This window comes from Acanthopagrus latus, chromosome 11 (assembly GCF_904848185.1).
Source record: "Acanthopagrus latus isolate v.2019 chromosome 11, fAcaLat1.1, whole genome shotgun sequence".
Taxonomy (NCBI): Eukaryota; Metazoa; Chordata; class Actinopteri; order Spariformes; family Sparidae; genus Acanthopagrus; species Acanthopagrus latus.
In genome coordinates, this window is record NC_051049.1 from 9,709,219 (window position 1) to 9,728,375 (window position 19,157).

The 19,157-nt window shown below is 42.8% G+C and overlaps 1 protein-coding gene and 1 long non-coding RNA gene across 4 annotated transcripts in view; one reads left to right on the forward strand and one right to left on the reverse strand.

Moving 5' to 3' along the window:
• LOC119027996 overlaps window positions 1-2,569 on the forward strand; it is a 46,136-nt gene extending 43,567 nt beyond the window's left edge. For all 3 annotated transcript variants that reach the window (XR_005077543.1, XR_005077541.1, XR_005077542.1), the window contains exon 4: window positions 1,948-2,569. This is a non-coding gene — a long non-coding RNA (uncharacterized LOC119027996). The remainder of the gene's footprint in view (window positions 1-1,947) is intronic.
• A 9,554-nt stretch (window positions 2,570-12,123) lies between these two features.
• Window positions 12,124-19,014, reverse strand: LOC119028542 (mitochondrial coenzyme A transporter SLC25A42-like). The gene is made up of 8 exons (XM_037114659.1): window positions 18,694-19,014; window positions 18,085-18,232; window positions 16,266-16,377; window positions 15,941-15,966; window positions 15,179-15,345; window positions 13,778-13,894; window positions 13,497-13,648; window positions 12,124-13,386 (listed from the first exon to the last, which is right to left on the reverse strand). The coding sequence occupies exons 2-8, from the start codon at window positions 18,169-18,171 to the stop codon at window positions 13,061-13,063; spliced, it is 987 nt and encodes a 328-aa protein (XP_036970554.1). The 5' UTR covers window positions 18,172-18,232; window positions 18,694-19,014; the 3' UTR covers window positions 12,124-13,060.
• Window positions 19,015-19,157: the final 143 nt, after the last annotated feature.

Here is a 19,157-nt window from a genome sequence, read left to right on the forward strand (position 1 = left end):
CTCACACTGCTAGCACCCATAGCTGCTCCCCTCGGTGCTGAGGGGTATTGAGGGGGTCCCAGACACCCTCCACTCTTCAGCCCCTTCAGCCTAACTCTGCATAAATTAGGCACGTCTCCCTGGTGTCTCGTCAGCCGGTCAGGGCACCCCTGGCCCCGGGTCTGCCGTCTCCCAATCTGCTGCTCCTTCTCCCCTCATGCTGTCACCTTCTGTCTCCCCTCCTCTCCAACTCCCCCCCACTCCCACCCCCACCCCTCCATCTACTGTATTCTGTCAGTCCTCGACATCCTCGGCAGCTAATAGAGCTCCTTTCTTCACATCTCATCACCATCCTTGATCGGTATTTCTTCCAAATATCGCTATTGCATCCTCTCCTGCCTCTTTTTCATCAATCCTCCACTTCCTCCTCCTCTTCTTTTTTTTCACCCCCTAAATCCCTCGACACACTCGCTCCCACCTCACCTGCTTTATATTCTCCACATTCGCTCTCTCTATCTCTACTTTTCTTATCCTTCCAGCACTGTGTTACTCACATCAACCAAGCGCTCTCCTCTCCTCTCCTCTCCTCTCCTCTCCTCTCCTCTCCTCTCCTCTCCTCTCCTCTCCTTTTTAGCCAGGATATTGTTTACATCTGCTTTGCTAATCACCGGCAGAGCCTCTCTAGACCTCACAGATGTTGCAATAATACAGGGGATTAGCAGGCTTAACACTCGGGCTTATTTGGGGAGTTTCCCCCGATGGCCTGGCAGTGAAGCCTCGTCAGCTCCTCTGAATCTGACCTTTTTCCTGTTTCACTCTGCGCTGAGATCCTGCAGCCCCGCTCCTCTTTGATTCACAATTTTCTTTTCTTTTTTTCTTTTTTCTTTTTCTTTTTTTTTCTTTTCTTTTCTTTTTTTTTTTACAAGCGTCTGGCATGCTGATGTTGTTTTATCCAGATTGGCGCTCTGGGCTCTCACTTCCTGCAGCTACATCAGTGCCTGGGTTTAATGCAATTACAGAGCCAAGCTGCTTGACATATGACAGGAGGGAGTTGAGCAACAAACAATGCTCTTTTTCTCAGCTGCTCTTTCACCTGTGCATATTCATACCCCTCTGATTTAAAGGTATTCAAGCTATCATAGCTGCACTGCCAATTCTATGCATTCCCTTTTATCCTTCCACTATGAACAGTACCGTGTAGCTAGCTAGCTAGCTCGCACCGTGTCAGCTGCTTTCTCTGCTCACCATGGTGACGCTTGAATCCCCCCAGTCTCCTCTGCTCTCCTCTTTAACTCAGCGCTGAAAGATAATTAGATGGCCTTCCCAGACTCAGCATCTCTGCTGCGTCTCTCTGCGTCACTGCAACCGAGTCCTGTTTTATGACCAAGCAGATCCTGTGTCTGAGACTCTCAGTGTTTGTGTGTGTGTGTGTGTGTTTGGGGTCAATGTATTTCTGTCTGGATCCTAATCCCAGAGGTGATATTAGTCTGGTAGGGGGGCAGCCCATCCCCCCCCCAATGCATGTGTTTATGTGTGTGTGTTCGTGCTGCAGGCGTTGGTTTCAGCCAGGAAGCCCAGACAGGCTCTGCCTCGACCTTTGACCCATGACTGTCTGCTAGCTCAGGGGTCATGCACACCATTGATACAGACAGCTGATAGACGCAGCAACAACCGCACATGCACCTACATACATGCACAAACCGACAGCCCTCCCCCCTCCCTGCAGTGAACATTAACAGTGTAGTGTGTCTGGCGAGATGATGACACAGACAGCGTCATAACGACAAGCTGTATGCAGAGAGAGCACGTGCATGTGATACAAGCACAGATAGCCATCACTCGTTTTAGACGTGCAGCTACACCTGTCTGCTCAGAGGAAGATGACTGGACCTACTGCAGAATTTCAGGAGTGTTTTTTATCGCTAATCTCTTTTTTTTTTTTCTTTTCCTCTGCTCATGTCTTCACAGATGCAGCCAGTCTGGATGAAAAGCGGCGAGCGAGCTTCCACCGTTCTCTAATAAAAGCCCACACACCGTCTGTAGTCTCTCTGACCATGTTTAGCCTCGGCCACATGTGGAAAAGCGCCACCTCCCCGTCTGCAGGAACAGTCAGTTAGACGCACACATCATTACAGTCTGATTATCAGTTGTCTAGTCTGGCTCTTTGGACAGGTAAGTTGGAGCCGCGTCTAAAAGGTAAGTTTAGAGGTTGAATCAATTTTAGAGCTGTCTGAAGTGTGAAAATGGAGCTGCTGAGCAATATTTCCCAGAATTAGTTTCATTAGATGTGAATTACTACATTTGAGAACAATTTTAGGTCGGAGATTGGCTGAGACCCCAAGCAGTCCCTCTTTTCACTCAGTAATTTACATCCAAGTATTTGACTGGAAAATCGCTCGACAAGAGTCTGTCGCTGTTGAAGTACTTTCCTGTGGCATCGTGATCATGTACACACACAAATTTATACAATCGTCTGCATAGTGCGAAAGAATCCTATCATGAAATGTTAAATGAGATTGCTGAATGAGAAAAGTGTGGCAGTGATATGAAATATATTTCCAATAAAGATGAACAATTTGAAAAAAGAAAATCTGTCTTGGTTGGTTTTTTTTTTTGCCCTTCTTCTATTTAATTCTTGTTTCTCTTTATGTCAGTGAAGATTGTTTTATTACTGAGAGTTTGTTAAATCAAGGACATCTTTGGTGATATTCTATTTTTTTTTATTCCTGGTCAACAAAAACAATGAATTGATAACGACTAATAGGAAATAGAATTGTTGTTAATCCAAAGCTCAATATACATCATCTATTTTTGCTATAGACTTCCATTGTTGTCAAAAAAACTATTAAAAATGAGGGACATCAGTACACCAGCTGACATGTGCCTTCATTACAATAAACCCATGCACTGTAGTTTGTTATAAATCAATTCCACATTACACTGTTTTTTTGCTGTAAATACTCACTAGAGAGCCAAATATGTATTCATGTGCAGCGGAAAAACAGTCCTGAACAAATATAGCATTTACTCCTGTTTTCATGATGGTTCCTAAAAACTACAGTGCCAGCACTATTTTTTTTTAAATGAAACTACATATTTGCCATCTGTTTTCAAAGATGTACATCTTCAGAAGGAGCTGGTAGGCTTCAGGGTGACAGCCACAGAGAAAATAAGGAAGTCGAAAACTTAGAGATGGTCTCTTTTTTTTTGACAGTAACAAAAACATAATATATTGCCAGCTATTGATGCATTATTACAGTGAACATAGGCATGGTTGTTTCGTCTAAGGCAAGCCCACTTCCTTTTGCTGGAAATACTCACCAGAGAGCCAATTATATATACATCCGCCGCAGAAAATAGTTCTCAACAAATACAGCATTTACTCCTGGTTTCAGAATAACTCCTATAAACTACAGTGCCCAGCTGTTCAACCAAAATGTTTAGCATTCTTCAAAAATGAAATAATATAGTTGATACTTGGTTTTAAAGAGGTACGCCTTCAGGATGAGCAAGTCAGAAAAGTATTGACAGATGATCTTAGAAACTTGGATTTGTTGACAGCAACAAAAATAGTGTAGATTGCCGGTTATTGTGGACGCATCAGCTCAGACGTGTTGTGAGAAGCTATGGGAGGCTGTTCACTTCGATTACTCTGATTATTCCAGCAGTGGCTGAAGGGTTGGAGGGGGAACAGTTAAACCTAGTGGCCTAAATCTGTGGTGTCAATTAGGTGCCTTTGTGTGTGAGCAGCAGGGGTGTTGAAGCGAGTTGCTGGAGCTGAAGGAAACTCTGAACAATGATACACATTCATAACCACACGCACACACACACACACGAACAGTGGTCCTATGTTTTGTGGGGATCACACCTCCTTTTGTTTTCCCCCAACAGCCAGTAGAGGCGATGCCCCAGTGCCCCCAGTGTGCTCCACTGCTCTGGCTGAAATGGGCTCCCTGCTCCCCCACAAACCCCCACCCTCACCCACACTCTCCCCCAACAACACTGTCCCCTCGCTCTGGGTTCCCCAGCCCCTCGGCCTCCCCTTGACTGGTCCTGACCTGAAATAAGGGCCAGGCAAACCTCCATAGCCAGGCCAGAATAAAAGGAGATCTGTGTGTGTGTGTGTGTGTGTGTGTGTGCACCATGGCCCTGAAAGAAAGTAGGAGATTATCCCATTCTGTGTGTCCAGTCACCAGTGCAGTATTGACCACGGTGGGCCACCCAGGGAGCGTCCAGCCAGCCGTGAGATGGCCTGATATACATGCTTACTGGCCATGCTAGATTCCCCCACTCTCACCCAGGGAGAAGGCCTGAACCCTGCAGGCTGGACGCTTTCTAAAGACACTGGAGTCTGAACGCCGAGTGACCCACCCTCCATACACAGATGCTCAAAGACACACACACACACACACACACACACACACACACACACACAAACACACGCACATACACGCCCTCGTCACAGCACAGCCTCCGTACAGTGAAAGACATTGCCATCAGGTCGTTTTCTGTGTCCTGTGAGGCGAGGCGGAGGTCATTGGGAAGGTGGAAAACCTCTTTAATGGTGGGAATGATACCATAACACCTATAGATAGAGTTACGGATCATGTCACATACAGTCTGTATACAGCATGCAACTCTGACAGGCGAGGCCTGCTCACGCCTGATGGTGAATGTGAAGACGAGCGTGAAAAAAATGTGGTTTGTTTCGAGAGATCAAATCACTCATTTATATGTATTATTTATGTTTAGAGTGTCCTTAAAACAGACTTTTTATCTCTGTAAAAATGTACTGAAGTCCATTCTTTTTTTGTTCTTTACAAAGCAAGACATACAGTTATAAAACAAAATTCATATTTAATCTTTTCTGAGTCAAACGTTCACCAGATACGTGCTCATGAACGCAGCCTCTCCGTTTATTTAAACTCTCCAACCTGCCCACCACAATGGTCTGCAACAGCTTCCCTCGGTGTTTAAAAGCATCCCATTGTTGGCCTGAACGAACCCCTCGGGGGTCAGCTAATTGTCTTTTAATTGCTCCGCTGTTTGTTTGTGGATGGAGAGTCTCTAACGTCCCGGTCAGTTAACAGCACAAAGGCCTTTAACAGCAGGACAGAGCTGCACAAAGCTCACAAGCTGTAAAGACAACTGAGGCGATTCAAAGGGAGGAGTGTGTATTTGTTTACTGCATGCAAATATGGTGGCACAATAAAGCACTGGAAATAAAATGATGCAATTCTTTCTTTCTTTCTTTCTTTAGATGTTTTTAAATTTCCTTGACAAGCTAAATGTGTTGGAATTTAACAACAAACTCATTTAAAACAATCAAATTCTTTATTTTGACGGTTAATGTAGTTTGGGGGAAGAAATTTTAATAAGAAGATTAAAGTTTTCATTGATTGTTTTTTTTAATGCTTAAACAAACTAAATAAACAAAAACTTTGTTTTCATCACTGAGTAAATTGAATAAACAAACTGACATTAAAGGGCAACACAGTTTCACACTGCTTTACTTTGTTTATATGTGGCGGACCCTGCCACCTTCTGTAGCTTCAAACAGCATTCTGGGACCTTATTTTCCTCTGAGAACAGCTTCTTTATTCAGTTATGGGAAAAATTAATATCTCTGAGTTTGTATTATTACCTCATTAATATTCCAAATATTAATATTCAGAGTTTTAATTTCTTCTCCAAAACTACATAGTGCCCCTTTAAAAAAACAAACAAAAAAAATCACATACATCATTTTAGACATGAAGATTTTCAGATGTGAAGAACAAAATACTTTCCAGTATTGTGCGTGAAACAAATGTGGGCCTTCGAATCTTAAAGCATGATTTTTTTTTTCTCCACACACACATGTTCTCTGATTGGTTACATTCGCTCACGATGTGAATGACATAAAACAGTGCAGAGGAAAAAGCGGTTTGATTAATTAAACAGAGAGGAGGGGACAAATCATCCGAGCACACTGAACGACTTCATAAACATAAAACCCTGTTAGCGGCTCTGATGAGTAAAACAACTATTGTACTCAAATTGCACTCACATTAGCTTTAATAACTACTCCTAAATATTAATGGTGGTTTTAATGTTGCTATATTCCAGACATCATATTATTATTTTCACAGCTGTTGGATATTGCTGCAATTTTTTTTTTTTTTTTTTTTTTGAGACATCGACATTTAAAAAAAGGCAATGAAAATGTGTTAAATTACTGTAATGTTCCCCCGGAATACAGTACAGTTTAATTTTCCAAACTTGGCTCATTGAATAGTATCTTAATTGTCCATCATAAATGCAGAGAGAGCACATCCACGTGGAAGCGCGTTCACGGCCCTCGGTGGGCGTTTTTTTTTTTATAACGAGACCATTTACACAAACACAGTGAGAAACACATTAAAATATACAACTCTGATTAACAAGGGTCCATTACACCCACCCTAATATAAAGCATCAATTCACATAAAACAGTCCGGTTGTTAATTGTGCCTATTTATTTCACACTTGCGTTACAGTGATGCTGACTGACTGTGAAATTCATCAACTTAATAAGCTTAAACGTCTGATAACGAACATCACAAGCAAGCAGGCCGAGCCAAAAATGTGAACGGAGATGATGTTTTTCTTTTTAATGTAGAAATAAATTTTACAAATACTGTCTTTTCAAATGTGTTGACGCTGCCAAGAGTTCATTGGGTTCAACTGTGGCCCACCAATGTGCCTTCCCAGCATGCACACATACAAAATTAAATTCTTATGTAAGCGTTCTAATTCCAGCCTCCCCCCCAATGACTGTTCTCACATTCACGTGTAATGAGAGGCTGACTTTGGCAGCGTGTTGATACGGTGTTAGTAGTGAAGAGAAGCAAAAAAACTGAAGGATAAAAAAATGGCCCCGAAAGACCGCAGAGGAAGCTGGGTGGGTTTTCAAAAAGCAGGGTTAGATTTAGAGGAATTAAAAATGTTAAAAAATGGTTTAAATTAAAACCAGTGTTTAACGCTCAAAAGCTCTGTGTGTATCTGTGTGTGTGTGTGTTTGTGTGTGTGTGTGTGTCTTCCCCTGGCTCCCCTGAACTTGGTAGCTGCCCCCCCGACGCCTCATAAAATCTGCAGGCTCAACCCAAAGTGCACACAGAGGAGCAAGTTGAGGGTAAAGGGGGCTTCGACAGAACGGGGGTTACGGTGGAGTCAGGACACGGATGGGTGGAGTCGACAGGAATGAGAGACCGGGAGGGTGGGAGGAGGGGGAGGGTGTGGGTGGGTGGGGGTGCGGGTGCGGGTCGTGCTCAAAAAAAGTCCGAGAACTTGGAGCCCAGTTTGTCATGCTAACTGCAGCGATGCCATTGAATGTGGACACAGGGAGCAGAAGGTTCACAGGACCCCGGCCATTCTCATGCAAAGTCTGTCAGAGCCTTCTCCTCCGTCCATCCACCCACCACCACCACCACCCACCGCCCACCCCCAGCCTTCTTTACTCTCATAGAAGAAATACATACATGTTTTTAAATGGGCACACACACACACACACACATACTCAGTGAGGCATGGGTAGGGCGCCCCTTTCCTTATATCTGCTCTATTTGCAAATATGTGAGGGTGCACGTCGTGATGATGGAAATAAATAAGCAGAAATCACTCGTAAAATGTGCTCGCTGACATTCAAACCCGTGAATGGCGCTGCAGTCTTACAGCTTTCACTTGCAAGAGGCCATATCTCAGAGGAAACGTGTCATATTTTGAATGTGAAGCAAGATGAATTAACGTCTCTCACTAAAAACCGCGATTTTTCAGGGGGAGGTTTTGAATTGAAATCTGGCGTCTCAAAAGAAAGACTGGAAAAAAGGAGAACAATTAAAGGTGCAGTGCGTAATGTGAGGAAGGAATGAGAGATTTTCATTGACTGTTTTTTTTTAATGCCTAAAGAAACTAAATAAACAAACATTCTTTGTTTTCATGACTGAATATACTGAATAAACAAACTGACCCTACAGGACAACACAATATCATACTGTTTTACTTTGTTTATATGTGGCGGACCCTGCCACCTTTCCAGCTTGTGTTCTGGGGACCTTATTTTCCTCTGAGAACAGCTTGTTTATTCAGTTCTGGAACATTTCTGAGTTTGTATTATCAGTTCATTCTTAAAGTAAATATAAAAACTCTGAATTTAAATTGCTTCCTCAAAACTAAATAGTGCCCCTTTAAGTCAGATGCATTATACTTACGTAATCATAATAATGGCGATCTAGTTTTTTGCGCTATGGTTCACGTTAACACTCATCTCAACTTCCTGTGACCTTGACACTACCTTGACAGGATGTAGCAGAAAAAAACGACCTTCTTTCCAGCCTGATTGCAAAAAAATATGTTGTTTTTTTAGCGCATGATCCACACAAACACAAATTCTATTTAAATTTTCTACACGGGCATCTGTATAAAATCAGCCTCCCGTCCCTGGGTTCTTATTTCTTCTCGCTGCTGGTCTCCACCTCTCATCTGTTTCACCTGATCCAGAGATTGTGGGGTGGGAGGGGTGGGAAGCTACAACTCATTTAGTGTTGAATCTGCTCAAATGCCAAGTGGCGAAAATGTCATCTGCAATACAAGCACACACACCTATACATTGACTCTCTTTAAATGCAAACACTCCATGCAAATGAATGCGGTACCCCCCTCAGGGCTCGAAAGCTGTATGTGAGTGTGTGTGCGTGTGTGTGTGTGCCTGGATTTATGTGCTCAGATTTATGCGTGCTATAGTTTCACAACCCGGGATTGAAGGAGTCTCCATTTGTATGTGTGTACATGTGAAAAGTGTGTGTGTGTGTGTGTGTGTGTGTGTGTGTGTGTGTGTTTGTGCCCCCTCATCTGCACTTGAAGCAGCCGTTTGGAGCCCGTATTTGATTGAGTGAAGGCCAACGCAGCCTGAACACTCCCTCTAATGGAAGAGTGGAGCCCAGCAGCTCAGTAATGCACTGACCCCAGAGCTTTTACAACGCTGCCAGCCGATAAGTGGCAATATGCTGGATCTTATAAAATTAACAAGACTGAGCTATGGGGAGAGCAAGCTGTGAGGCAGTGTGAGCGAGGATGACGTTCCTATAGCACTTGTAAATATCAGCACGCATGCCACGGTGGGATTATAGCCGTTCCTGACTGAGTTTTACAGCCGCGCCGGCCTGATTAGGTGCTCTTCTTTACTCGTTTCTTGGCTTTTTTAAGGGAAGTTTACGGGCAGACGTTTACAGGCCCGTTTATGTTAGATGAAACGCCTCTCAGGGTGTCTTTAATGCCGCTGAATTTATTAAAGATACGGTGGGAGCCAGGTGCAAGGGAAGCTAACACTGAGCTGACCTTCAAAAGTGACGGCGACTGGATTCCAGCCAGGGTGGCTTTTGCGGGGCACCACGGGGGTGTTTGAGCGTGTGTGTATATGCATATGTTTACCGTACACTCCCTCCTCAGCCTCCTCCTGTGCTGTGACATCCACAGCGTAAGCTCAAAGTCAAGCAGCACCTACACCTGGTTCCGCTCAGGCCTCGTCTCAAAACAGAGAAAGGCAACGGCTCACGCAAAATGATATTTGCAGCCGCAGCCGCCCGTTTGCAGCATCCGAGTGTGATTTTGTACTGAGAAGGGCCTTTTATTTCCTGTGTGCCTCCCAGCGTAACCTCCTCACCTTTCTCACACAGGCCCGGGCGGGGTTCTGCGGTTAGCAGGGGGAAAGCTGTATTTGTGTGCATATTTGCCCGTATACTGTGCATTTATGTGTGTGTGTGTGTGTGTGTGTGTGTGTGTGTGTGTGTGTGTGTGTGTGTGTGTGTGTGTGTGTGTGTGAACAGCTATTGTCTGCCAGTGCTCCAGCCGGGGCTTCAAAGTGAATTATTCATGCGAGATTTGAATACATGCAAATGGTTCACTCCCCTCTCCTGGCACAGATCCAGGTAACCTATGGCAACGGCGCCTTCAAGAAGCATCTTTGCACCCCTCCTCCTCCTCCTCCTCCTCCTGCTTCTCTCAGGCACCCACCCCCCCCACCCGAAACCATGTTATCCACCCAGTGGTATTGTTTCGATTGTTGCAATACCAGGCTGGGTGGCTGCACACTGTGGGGTGGCAGGATATCCCATAATTCACAGTCAAGGTCAGAATGAGAGATGGAAGAATGGAGGGTGGACAGACTTAAAGAGGGATGGAAAATCCTTCCATCCAGCTGCTCGGATGGGAAGCGGAGGAGACGACACTCAGCAGCTGGCGGAGGAGAGGGGTTTTTCAGGTGGCGGATGATGCTATCACCAATGCGACGGAGCGGGCACACACTCACCTGCTATTCAGATTCAGTTGCGGCTCATGCGCACTAACCAGTGCAGCAAAAAAACAAGAAAAGGATGAGCACGGAAAAATGACTGCATTTGAATGCAGCACAATGTCGCTCAAATGTAATTTAATGTGTTTGATACACTGATCTGGATGTCAGTGATGGATGAAGGAAATATTTTACACAAATTTGCAGCATTAGATAATTAATCAAAAACAAAATACATTTCAGTTTAGAGTTTTGGTGGATGTGTGTGGCTGCTTCTGTCTTGTTTAATCTGCTTGGTGGAATTGTAACAAATAATAAAGGTGTTCCAATTTCCAATAAACATGTTGCATAAAATCATTTTAGTTTTTCACTGTTGATCTATAATTACTACTGAATTCTGGGTATTTTTAGGACCTGTGGAACTATTTTTTAATCAGATGTTTCATAGGTTCACATAAATAATGCAAAGGGTTTTCAATAAATATTAATAAATACTATGCATGACTTCTTTTTCTTACAAATTTTGGTTTATGACAATTCTCCGTCAGTTGCACTATAACACAATATTTCTGACTCCAGTGCATCTTTGCATAGAAATAAACAAAATAAATGAACTACATTCATTATTTATGTCATGTCTCAGTGTGTAATCAGACCCTTATATTGTTTTGTAGCACATTTGTATAAATAAAATTATTTTGTCAGAGAATCAAATGTGTTGTAACATTAACCACACGGAGAGCAGTGTTTTTTCAATATTCACAGAGTTGCTGAAATTTTACCACTAATGTTTGAATTAAATAAAACAGAGAAGGGTTAATAATAATAATAATAATAATAATAATAATAATAATAATAACAATCAAAGTTGTGTCAGTGAGCAGAGGGCAGGTCAAGTTCAGGCCACAAGGTGATCAGAGCCTAACTAACCTCCATGATGCGTTCAAGAGGCAGCGAGAAGAGCCGCCACCCGATGCTGCCATCTACTGACAGTGACTGGACAGGAGGTCCCTCACACACACACACAGACACACACACAGGTCGGATATGATTCATGAAATTTAGGTAACACTAATTTTACATTGTAATATAACATGTGACACAGTAAGTTATTCATACTTTAAGTCCAAAAATTTCAACTGTCTTTCAATGGAACTGGAGCAAACAGAGAAACAACACATGCCTCATAAAGTGGAAATGTAATTAAGACCAATAAATCGACAAATCTGTTATTTTACCCTTAAAATTGACTGTCTTTGTCTGGTCAGTTAAAACCTGTTATATCAGTCCCATTCCAGTTCAAATGTCCAAATTAAGACGATCTTGCATGTCGCTGGTGGCGTGATTAGCTCTGCTTATATCATGGCACCCTCAAGTGGACAAAAGGACTCATAGCTCTCTCTGTTGTTGACGGACACTTTATTTTATGGGCGTTTAACTTGGAGCAACTTGAAACTCTTTATAGTATACTCTAGTATAATTACTCCTTAAAGGTGCACTGCGTAGTTTTGGAGAAGACATGTTAATCAGGAGAGAAAGATCTTCATTGACTGACGTTTTATTTAGTTTGATTAGATGTAAAACAAATAATTAAATAAAAGGACAACACAATTTCATACTGTTTTACTTTGTTTATATGTGGCGGACCCTGCCACCTTTCTAGCTTCAAACAGTTTATGGGGAGCTTATTTTCCTCTGAGAATAGCTTGTTTATTCTGTTGTGGAAAGAAAATATATTGTTGGTATTATTACCACATTAGTATTGTAGATATCAAAATGGTCATTTCCTCTCCAAAACTAAACCGCGCCCGTTTAATCACATGACACTTATGACTGAGTTAAGTGCTTTGGCATATTTTGAAAAATTTTCCGGTAAACAACACTTTGCAATCAAGTCAAAGCAATGATGAACAGAGCGGAAACACATTAAATCTCAATATGTATATAAACAAATAAAGTTATATATTTAGATTTATTTCTTATGTATTTGATTAGACTCCACTTATTAGACATTTTAATACTACATCACGACTCCTTAGTGCTGGATGGACAGTGAAACCGCAGTCCTGCTGACATGATCACCCTCCCCTCCGTACAATCATTCGCTCCATGTGTATCAATTCGATCCATATAGGCACCGTCATAACGTTGAAAATGAAACCAAAACACGTTATGTAACCGACCATTCATCAACAATGATGAAACTGCGTTATCAAGCAATTTAAAATCATGAAAAAAAACAAACAAAAAAACCCTGATGTGATTAAAACAAAAAATAAAATCTCGCTCAAATTTAAAAGCAATAAAACTCATTAAAAGAACTCTCTGCCGACACAGGATTCAGTTGAAAGAACAATGCGGCTTTAACAAAGTGCAAGCATTATCTTATTAACACAAAGTCCTCGACATCCAAAACAAACCCATCTGTATCCACCTTTAAAAATCACGTCAGCCACCCTGATGGCGTCGTGACATCAAAATAAAATTGTGATTGTGCGAACGACAGTTTTAAGACACCTCTTTTTTTTTGTCTCCTGACTCTCTCAGTGTAATTGTGCATTTAAAAAAAAAAAAAAAAGTGTTTCTATGTGCGCATCAGGCCTCCTTTCCAATCATCCGCTCCTCTCCTCTGACATTCTGTCTGAAGATGGCGTGTGGGAGTCGATCCAGCACCGACCGATAGACACTTGTTACTGCCACGTGTCAGAGTTGACCGCCTCCCTCACATCAGTCTCATCTGTGCTGTTCGTTGCCCCGCCGTCACCCCTGACTGATTCAGTGGGTGAAGTAGTTTGTCTGGTGCAGTTTGAGCAGAAGGCTTTGCGTGACGTCAAACGTGGTGAAGCTGACTCCCACAGCGATGGGCCCCTTGAGCCAGTTCATGCTCAGCCCTTTGTACAGTCCACGTATTACTCCCTCCTGCAATACGATTGCACGCATGGTCCCCAGAATTGTGACGTACGACGAGCCGGTAACTCCGGCCGTCTGCATTCGCCGACGCACCACATCAAGAGGGTATGAGGCGGATTGTCCGATCAGGCCCGCGCAGGCACCAAAAGCCAAGCGCTCGTGGGGGTACGGTTGGGACCTCCTTGTTTTTTCTACAACGAGAAACAAAGAAAGAAAGTGCTCAGCTTCTAAATGACACATTTTTTTAGTCAGCCTATCATCCAAAATGTCACTTTAATGGACAAGCATTTACAATCAGTACCTGTGTGAAGCTTTTTGAGGGTCTCATATGTGAAAAATGTGATTCCTGCATATGGGATGACGCCCAGGATCGTGGGAGTGAAGCCTCTGTAAAGGGTCTTCACACCTTCCTCTTGGGAGATCCGCACAAAAACATGCATGATGTTGCTGTACCTGTGGAAAGGAAAAACAAACCTGCTCAAAACCATCTGCCATCATGTGTGGCCTGCTGGGAAAGACAACAATCAGACTAATACACTCTAAAGGGTTAAAGGGACCCCTTGGTTCACGTTATGTGCTCACATTTCTTTCGCTGTGACCGCCATCCTGGCTCGCACCATGTCCAAAGGGTAGGTTAGCATAGCAGCAGTGGTGCCGGCCAGAGAACCAGCCAGGAGGCGTGGAAAAGGAGGCAGAGCTCTGAAAAAAACAACACAATAATCTGTTATAAGTAATAATACAAAAAGCTGGAGTCTACAGCCACAGTACAGTCTCTCCGAGGCTCTACTTTGGCTCTTTGGCACTTGAAGCTAAATGCTAAGGTCAGCATGCTAACATGCTCAAAGGGACAATGCTAGCATGCTGATGGTAAGCTAAGTGTAAACCCGCCGTGGCATCGCACAATAGTTTGTGGATGACTGTTTTGAATCCTCAAGTTTAGCATTCTGGCCGTGACCGCCTGCTGACGTAATTAATCAAGTACAATCACACTTCTTTTAGAAATCAGCGAAGTGGCTGTTAGCAAGAATGCACAATTAAAGCACTGCTGAGTTGGTTTTACTTTCAGACCAAGAGACTGCATCCACATTTGATATTATTTTCTACAGTCAATGTGTTAAGCAGGTACAAAATTCACCATGTTCACCATCATAGTTCAGTGTATTAGCATGCAAACATTTGCAAATTAGCACTCAACAGAAAATATGGCTGAGGCTGATGGCAATGGCAGTAATTTAAAAGGTAATTTGGTCATTAAACCAAATGTTGGACAAAAAAACCCAAAAAACATTGACCTGATGAGACTGGAGGAAAAGTCAGGGGATCAAAGTTATTAAAAGTCATCCCCTGGGGGGGGAACGTGAATGTCTGCACTGAATTTCACAACAATCTATCCAGCAGTTGTCCAGATATTTTCATAACAAAAACAATCCAACAACTTTTCAGTATGAACAAATGTGAGGGACGGACAACGGTGCCATACTCAGAGCGACGTCGCTGGCATGACTACAGACTCATCAGTGATGTTTCAGAAAGCTCTGTTCCAGCTCCTGTCTCTTTAAGACCCCCCTCACGAATACTCTGCTCTTTGTCTGCACGACAGTTGATCAGCACTGCTCACAGTGTCTCTAGATGGCTCTGTCAGTGTTTTCAGCTTTCAAGTAGAGTCGCTTTTACCACAAATATGGCATTAATTACGCAAACGTGTGACAACGTGACATAGTGTAATGTCATAAAGTCATGGAATTAAAGGCGGGACTACTGATGAGGCATTTCAGGAGCAGTGTTTTCTGTGGGAAAGGGGAGCTTCTGTTGGCTCAGACTTTGGGCTTTTTAAGTTTTATTATCTTTTACATGCACAAGAACCTATAACACACTGAAGGAAAGGAAAAAACAAAAAAAGGTGTAATAGGTCTCCTTTAAATAACTGAATGAATGAATGAATGAATGAATGAATTACTACTGAAAGACAAATTCTGTACTCACTTTCCCTGGTATCCGTAGTAGCTTCCCAGCTGTTTTTTGTACTGTTCGTGAGAGCAGAACTGGATGGCAGCGTACGGCATGACCCTCACCATGGTGGCAGAGTTTCCCCTCCACAGGCTGAGCAGCCCATCCTTCATGTACGTGCAGTAGATGAGTCTGAAGGCCTCCTGGTGGTAGCGAATAAGTTCGGTCAAGAGCAGAGACAGATGCTCTTCACATTTTCCCACATATATACATTAAACATAGTAATTTTTAAATTTTAAAAAAGGTGCAATATGTATGAATTGAAATGTATGAACTGTCATATTCATACTCCAAACAAATAGGGGGCAGCATATCCCCAGTGAAACTGCTGCCAACTGTGGCTGCCATCAGCTAGTTAGCTCAGTTAGCCTTGCAGCTAGCGGTTGTGTTAGCTGATTCTACCCCAACTGGGAGTTCAGAGCATGGGAGGCGTTTTAGTGTTGTTTACTCTTAGATTATCACCCAAAGTGGCTAGCTGGTTAGCATAACTATATATATTCTTTCAGTCTGTTGCTTGTCTTCCAAGTCACAGAAACACAAAAAGTACTCAGTGTAGAATTGTATAAAATAAAGAAATGAAAGACACATTCATGAGAGAAACTGTGACCACCACACGGTTTTTTTTTTGTAACCATTCTCAATTTCATCCTGGCTGCCACTCCTGCTTGTACTAACATGCTTTAATTAAGGTAAACTAAGAATGACACATTTGCAGCCAAGATGTAAACATTAACTCACCTTAGCTGAGAATCTGTTTGAGGACACTGTGGAACAACAAAAGGAGACAACGTCTGGGTTAAACAGCACTCTCTCTCTCTCTCTCTCTCTCTCTCTCTCTCTCTCGCAGGCTAAACATCGACTAAGAGGATTAGCAATTAGTTAAAAACAGTCGCCCGAAAAAACTCTGGTACAAACCAGAGAACAGTGGACGCACTTTCTTTGGAGTGTTATGCACAGAAAACTATTGTATAACCCACTTACATATACAGTATATAGAAGCTTTTGTGCGTGTGTGCAGATCCTATATTTAGAAAGAAATCTTTCTGTGTCGTGTTATTCTTGCCTTGGAAAATGATCTTGGTCCGATCGAGAGGCGCGATAACTGTTTTGGCTATGGCTCCAGCAAATGCCCCACACAGCAGGGAGTCCAGCGCCGTCCCTCTTGGCCTCAAGTCCTGTTCGGACACACAAACAGACGACATTTAGTCACGTAGACACTGAACCACGCTGACCCTTAAGATAAACTCCAGATACCTTACACCGGATTAGCTCTGTTTTGTGTGTGAGTTTAATAATATATCTGTTATTATGTTGCCATATGATGTCACGTGATCGTCAGCACAAACACTCCCAGTATCTATCCCTCTGTGAAGTTGCTGCAACAGCACAGTAAAATCTGCACGTGGATTACAGCCAGAGTGACCCAACTGCTGTGACAATATCACGAGAGATAACACCGGCTGACGCTTCACTGAGGCTGTGCTATTTGTTTGTGTGTGTGTGTGTCTGTGTGTGCACGTTCGGGAGTGTTCATTCAGCTGGAAGGACCAGTTGAACCCAATAAACAATCCCGCAAACTGATAAGAAAGAGCATTTGGCAGGAATAACAAGCAGGTTTCACAACTTAAACCAGGACAGTGAGGACACAGTTCTGGCTCTCACTCCTTTGAACTGTTACAACTTAATGTATGACTGTTAAACTGACCTACTTAGACACTTTTTCTTTTTATCTGGGGTCAGCTGCTGCTAATTTAAAAGAAACATTTTATTAAAACAAACAAAAAAAAGTCTTGTACATTGACAACACAGTGAGGCTTGCAGTAAACACCTGCAATGACTGTCCTCATTCAATGAGACCTATTGTATTGCTTTGCAAACCAAGGGCAGCTTTAGATTAGCTGGCACCTGCCTGCTATTTACAGCGTCACACCTGTTATGGCATGTCCTTTAAAAAGTATGCAGAGTACCAGGAAGGCTTGAGTTGTATGTGGCAACAACCCTGAGCAGAGCCTTGCAGTATGGCTCGTTTCAGGATTTATGGTAAACAAAATATGCAAAAAGGGAATAACAGAGTATTCTCACAAACAGCACATTTAAACAGATTCTTTTTTTTTTTTTTTTTTTTTTTTAAAGGGGCACTATGTAGTTTTGGAGAAGAAATTAAAACTCATAATATATTAATGAGGTGATGATACAAACAAAGATTCATTATTCATTAGATTTAATGAACAAGCTGTTCTCAGAGGAAAACAGGGTCTGCAGAACACTGAGGCTCGAAGGGTGGCAGGGTCCGCCACATATAAACAGAGTAAAACTGGATGAAGTCGTGTCGGTTTGTTTATTCAGTCATGGGTGCAACGAGAGCTGGTTTATTTTGTTTCTTTAGTATAAGTATAAGGAAAAATCAGTCAGTGGAGATCTTTCTCTTTCTTTCGTCACACCGCAAATTTAATGTCTCTCCTTTTTCCAGTCTTTCTTCTGAGATGCAGGATTTCAATTGAAAACCTCCCCCTTTGAAAATTATGATTTCAGTGAGGGATGTTAATTCATCTTAATTCATATTTGACAGTATGAAACTGTGTCATCCTTTAAGGTCCATTGTTTATTCTGTCACGAAATCGAGTATAGTGTGTTTATTTGGGTTGTTTAGGCATTTAAAAAATTACCCTCTTAAGATCTTCCTCTTTTGATTAAAATGTCTTCCCTAAAACTACATAACGCGCCTTTAAATGCACTGTTATCACGTTCGTGGCCCAATTGTCCTAATTAAGCTTTTGTAAACAATCCACATCCAAGCTCCTAAAAGGCGTCATTACATGCCAGATCTCAACTCATTTGTCCTCCAGCAGAAGAAAACGATCGAGTCCTGTAAAGACACTCACCTCTGCTTGGCTGGGAGGCGGCAGGGCCAGCACGGTGGCCTGGGCCACAGGCAGGCGGCTCTGATGATCGTTCACACGGTGGGCCATGTGTGCCCTTCACAGATTACCCTGCTGTCAACACACTCACTCTCTCATCCAGGGAGGCCTGCTGCAGGGACATACATGTGAGGAAATATTAAGGGTGACCATTAAAATATGTTTAACACAACAGCCCGCCGTGTCGCTCTGCCTCCGTGTTTTCTTTTTGACAAAATGCGACTGCGTGATTACGCGCACGTCCCATCCCCAACACACACACATACACACACACACAAACAAGCCTGGCTTGTAAACAGGGTGTTGCGTTTCAAAAGCTCCGCTGTTTAATCCGTCGTTCAACCCTCCAGCACAAAAACAAACACACTGTACATATTTATAAATCAATCCGGCCGACATGGCGATTTTCCTGAAGTAATGCGTGCAAAAAACTTATTGACCACACCTCAAGTAAACTGCCATTCATAGTTACGCAATTAATAATAATAACAAAAATGAATAAACAGGCCCATGCATCGCTATTGCAGTTCAATCAGGATAATTAATTATTTATGAAATGCTGCATTTTGTTACCTTCGTCCGTGTTTACAGTTCTTCGCTGTGTTATGTCGGTCACCAGTCTGCCATGCACGATCTTGCACACATTTCTTCTTTGCTCGCTGGAGGCTCGGCTGTCGCTCTCTTATAACTTGCAACGCGCTGGGAGGTGTCTTCGCGTCTTTTCACGTTGTTGACGTTCCCGGAGATGAATGTAAATAGACGCAAATGTCAAAGCTGCGACAGTGCGTTTCGTCTATTTATAGGCGACGCCTGCGAGGAAAGTCTGCTGTTGCCTGACACTGACACTGCGCACAAGATTATTTGGGCTTTTCAAGGTCTTGAAACTGGGACAGCGTTTGTCAATATTTGGACTACAATATCCATGAGCGGGTCTCGTCGTTTGGATGAAATCTCGCGAGTTTATCCTCAACACTGGGTTGCCAGGTTTGCTTATATGTTACATAAATGGTACTCGCGCTGTTGCCATGATTGCATAT

Coding starts and splice junctions, on each gene's coding strand:
- LOC119028542 (XM_037114659.1), bottom strand. CDS start 18,171: ATGGCCCACCGTGTGAACGATCATCAGAGCCGCCTGCCTGTGGCCCAG. Junction 15,967..16,265: donor GACCAAGATCATTTTCCAAG/GCAAGAATAACA, acceptor GTTGTTCCACAG/TGTCCTCAAACAGATTCTCA. Junction 13,387..13,496: donor CCTCAAAAAGCTTCACACAG/GTACTGATTGTA, acceptor TTCTCGTTGTAG/AAAAAACAAGGAGGTCCCAA.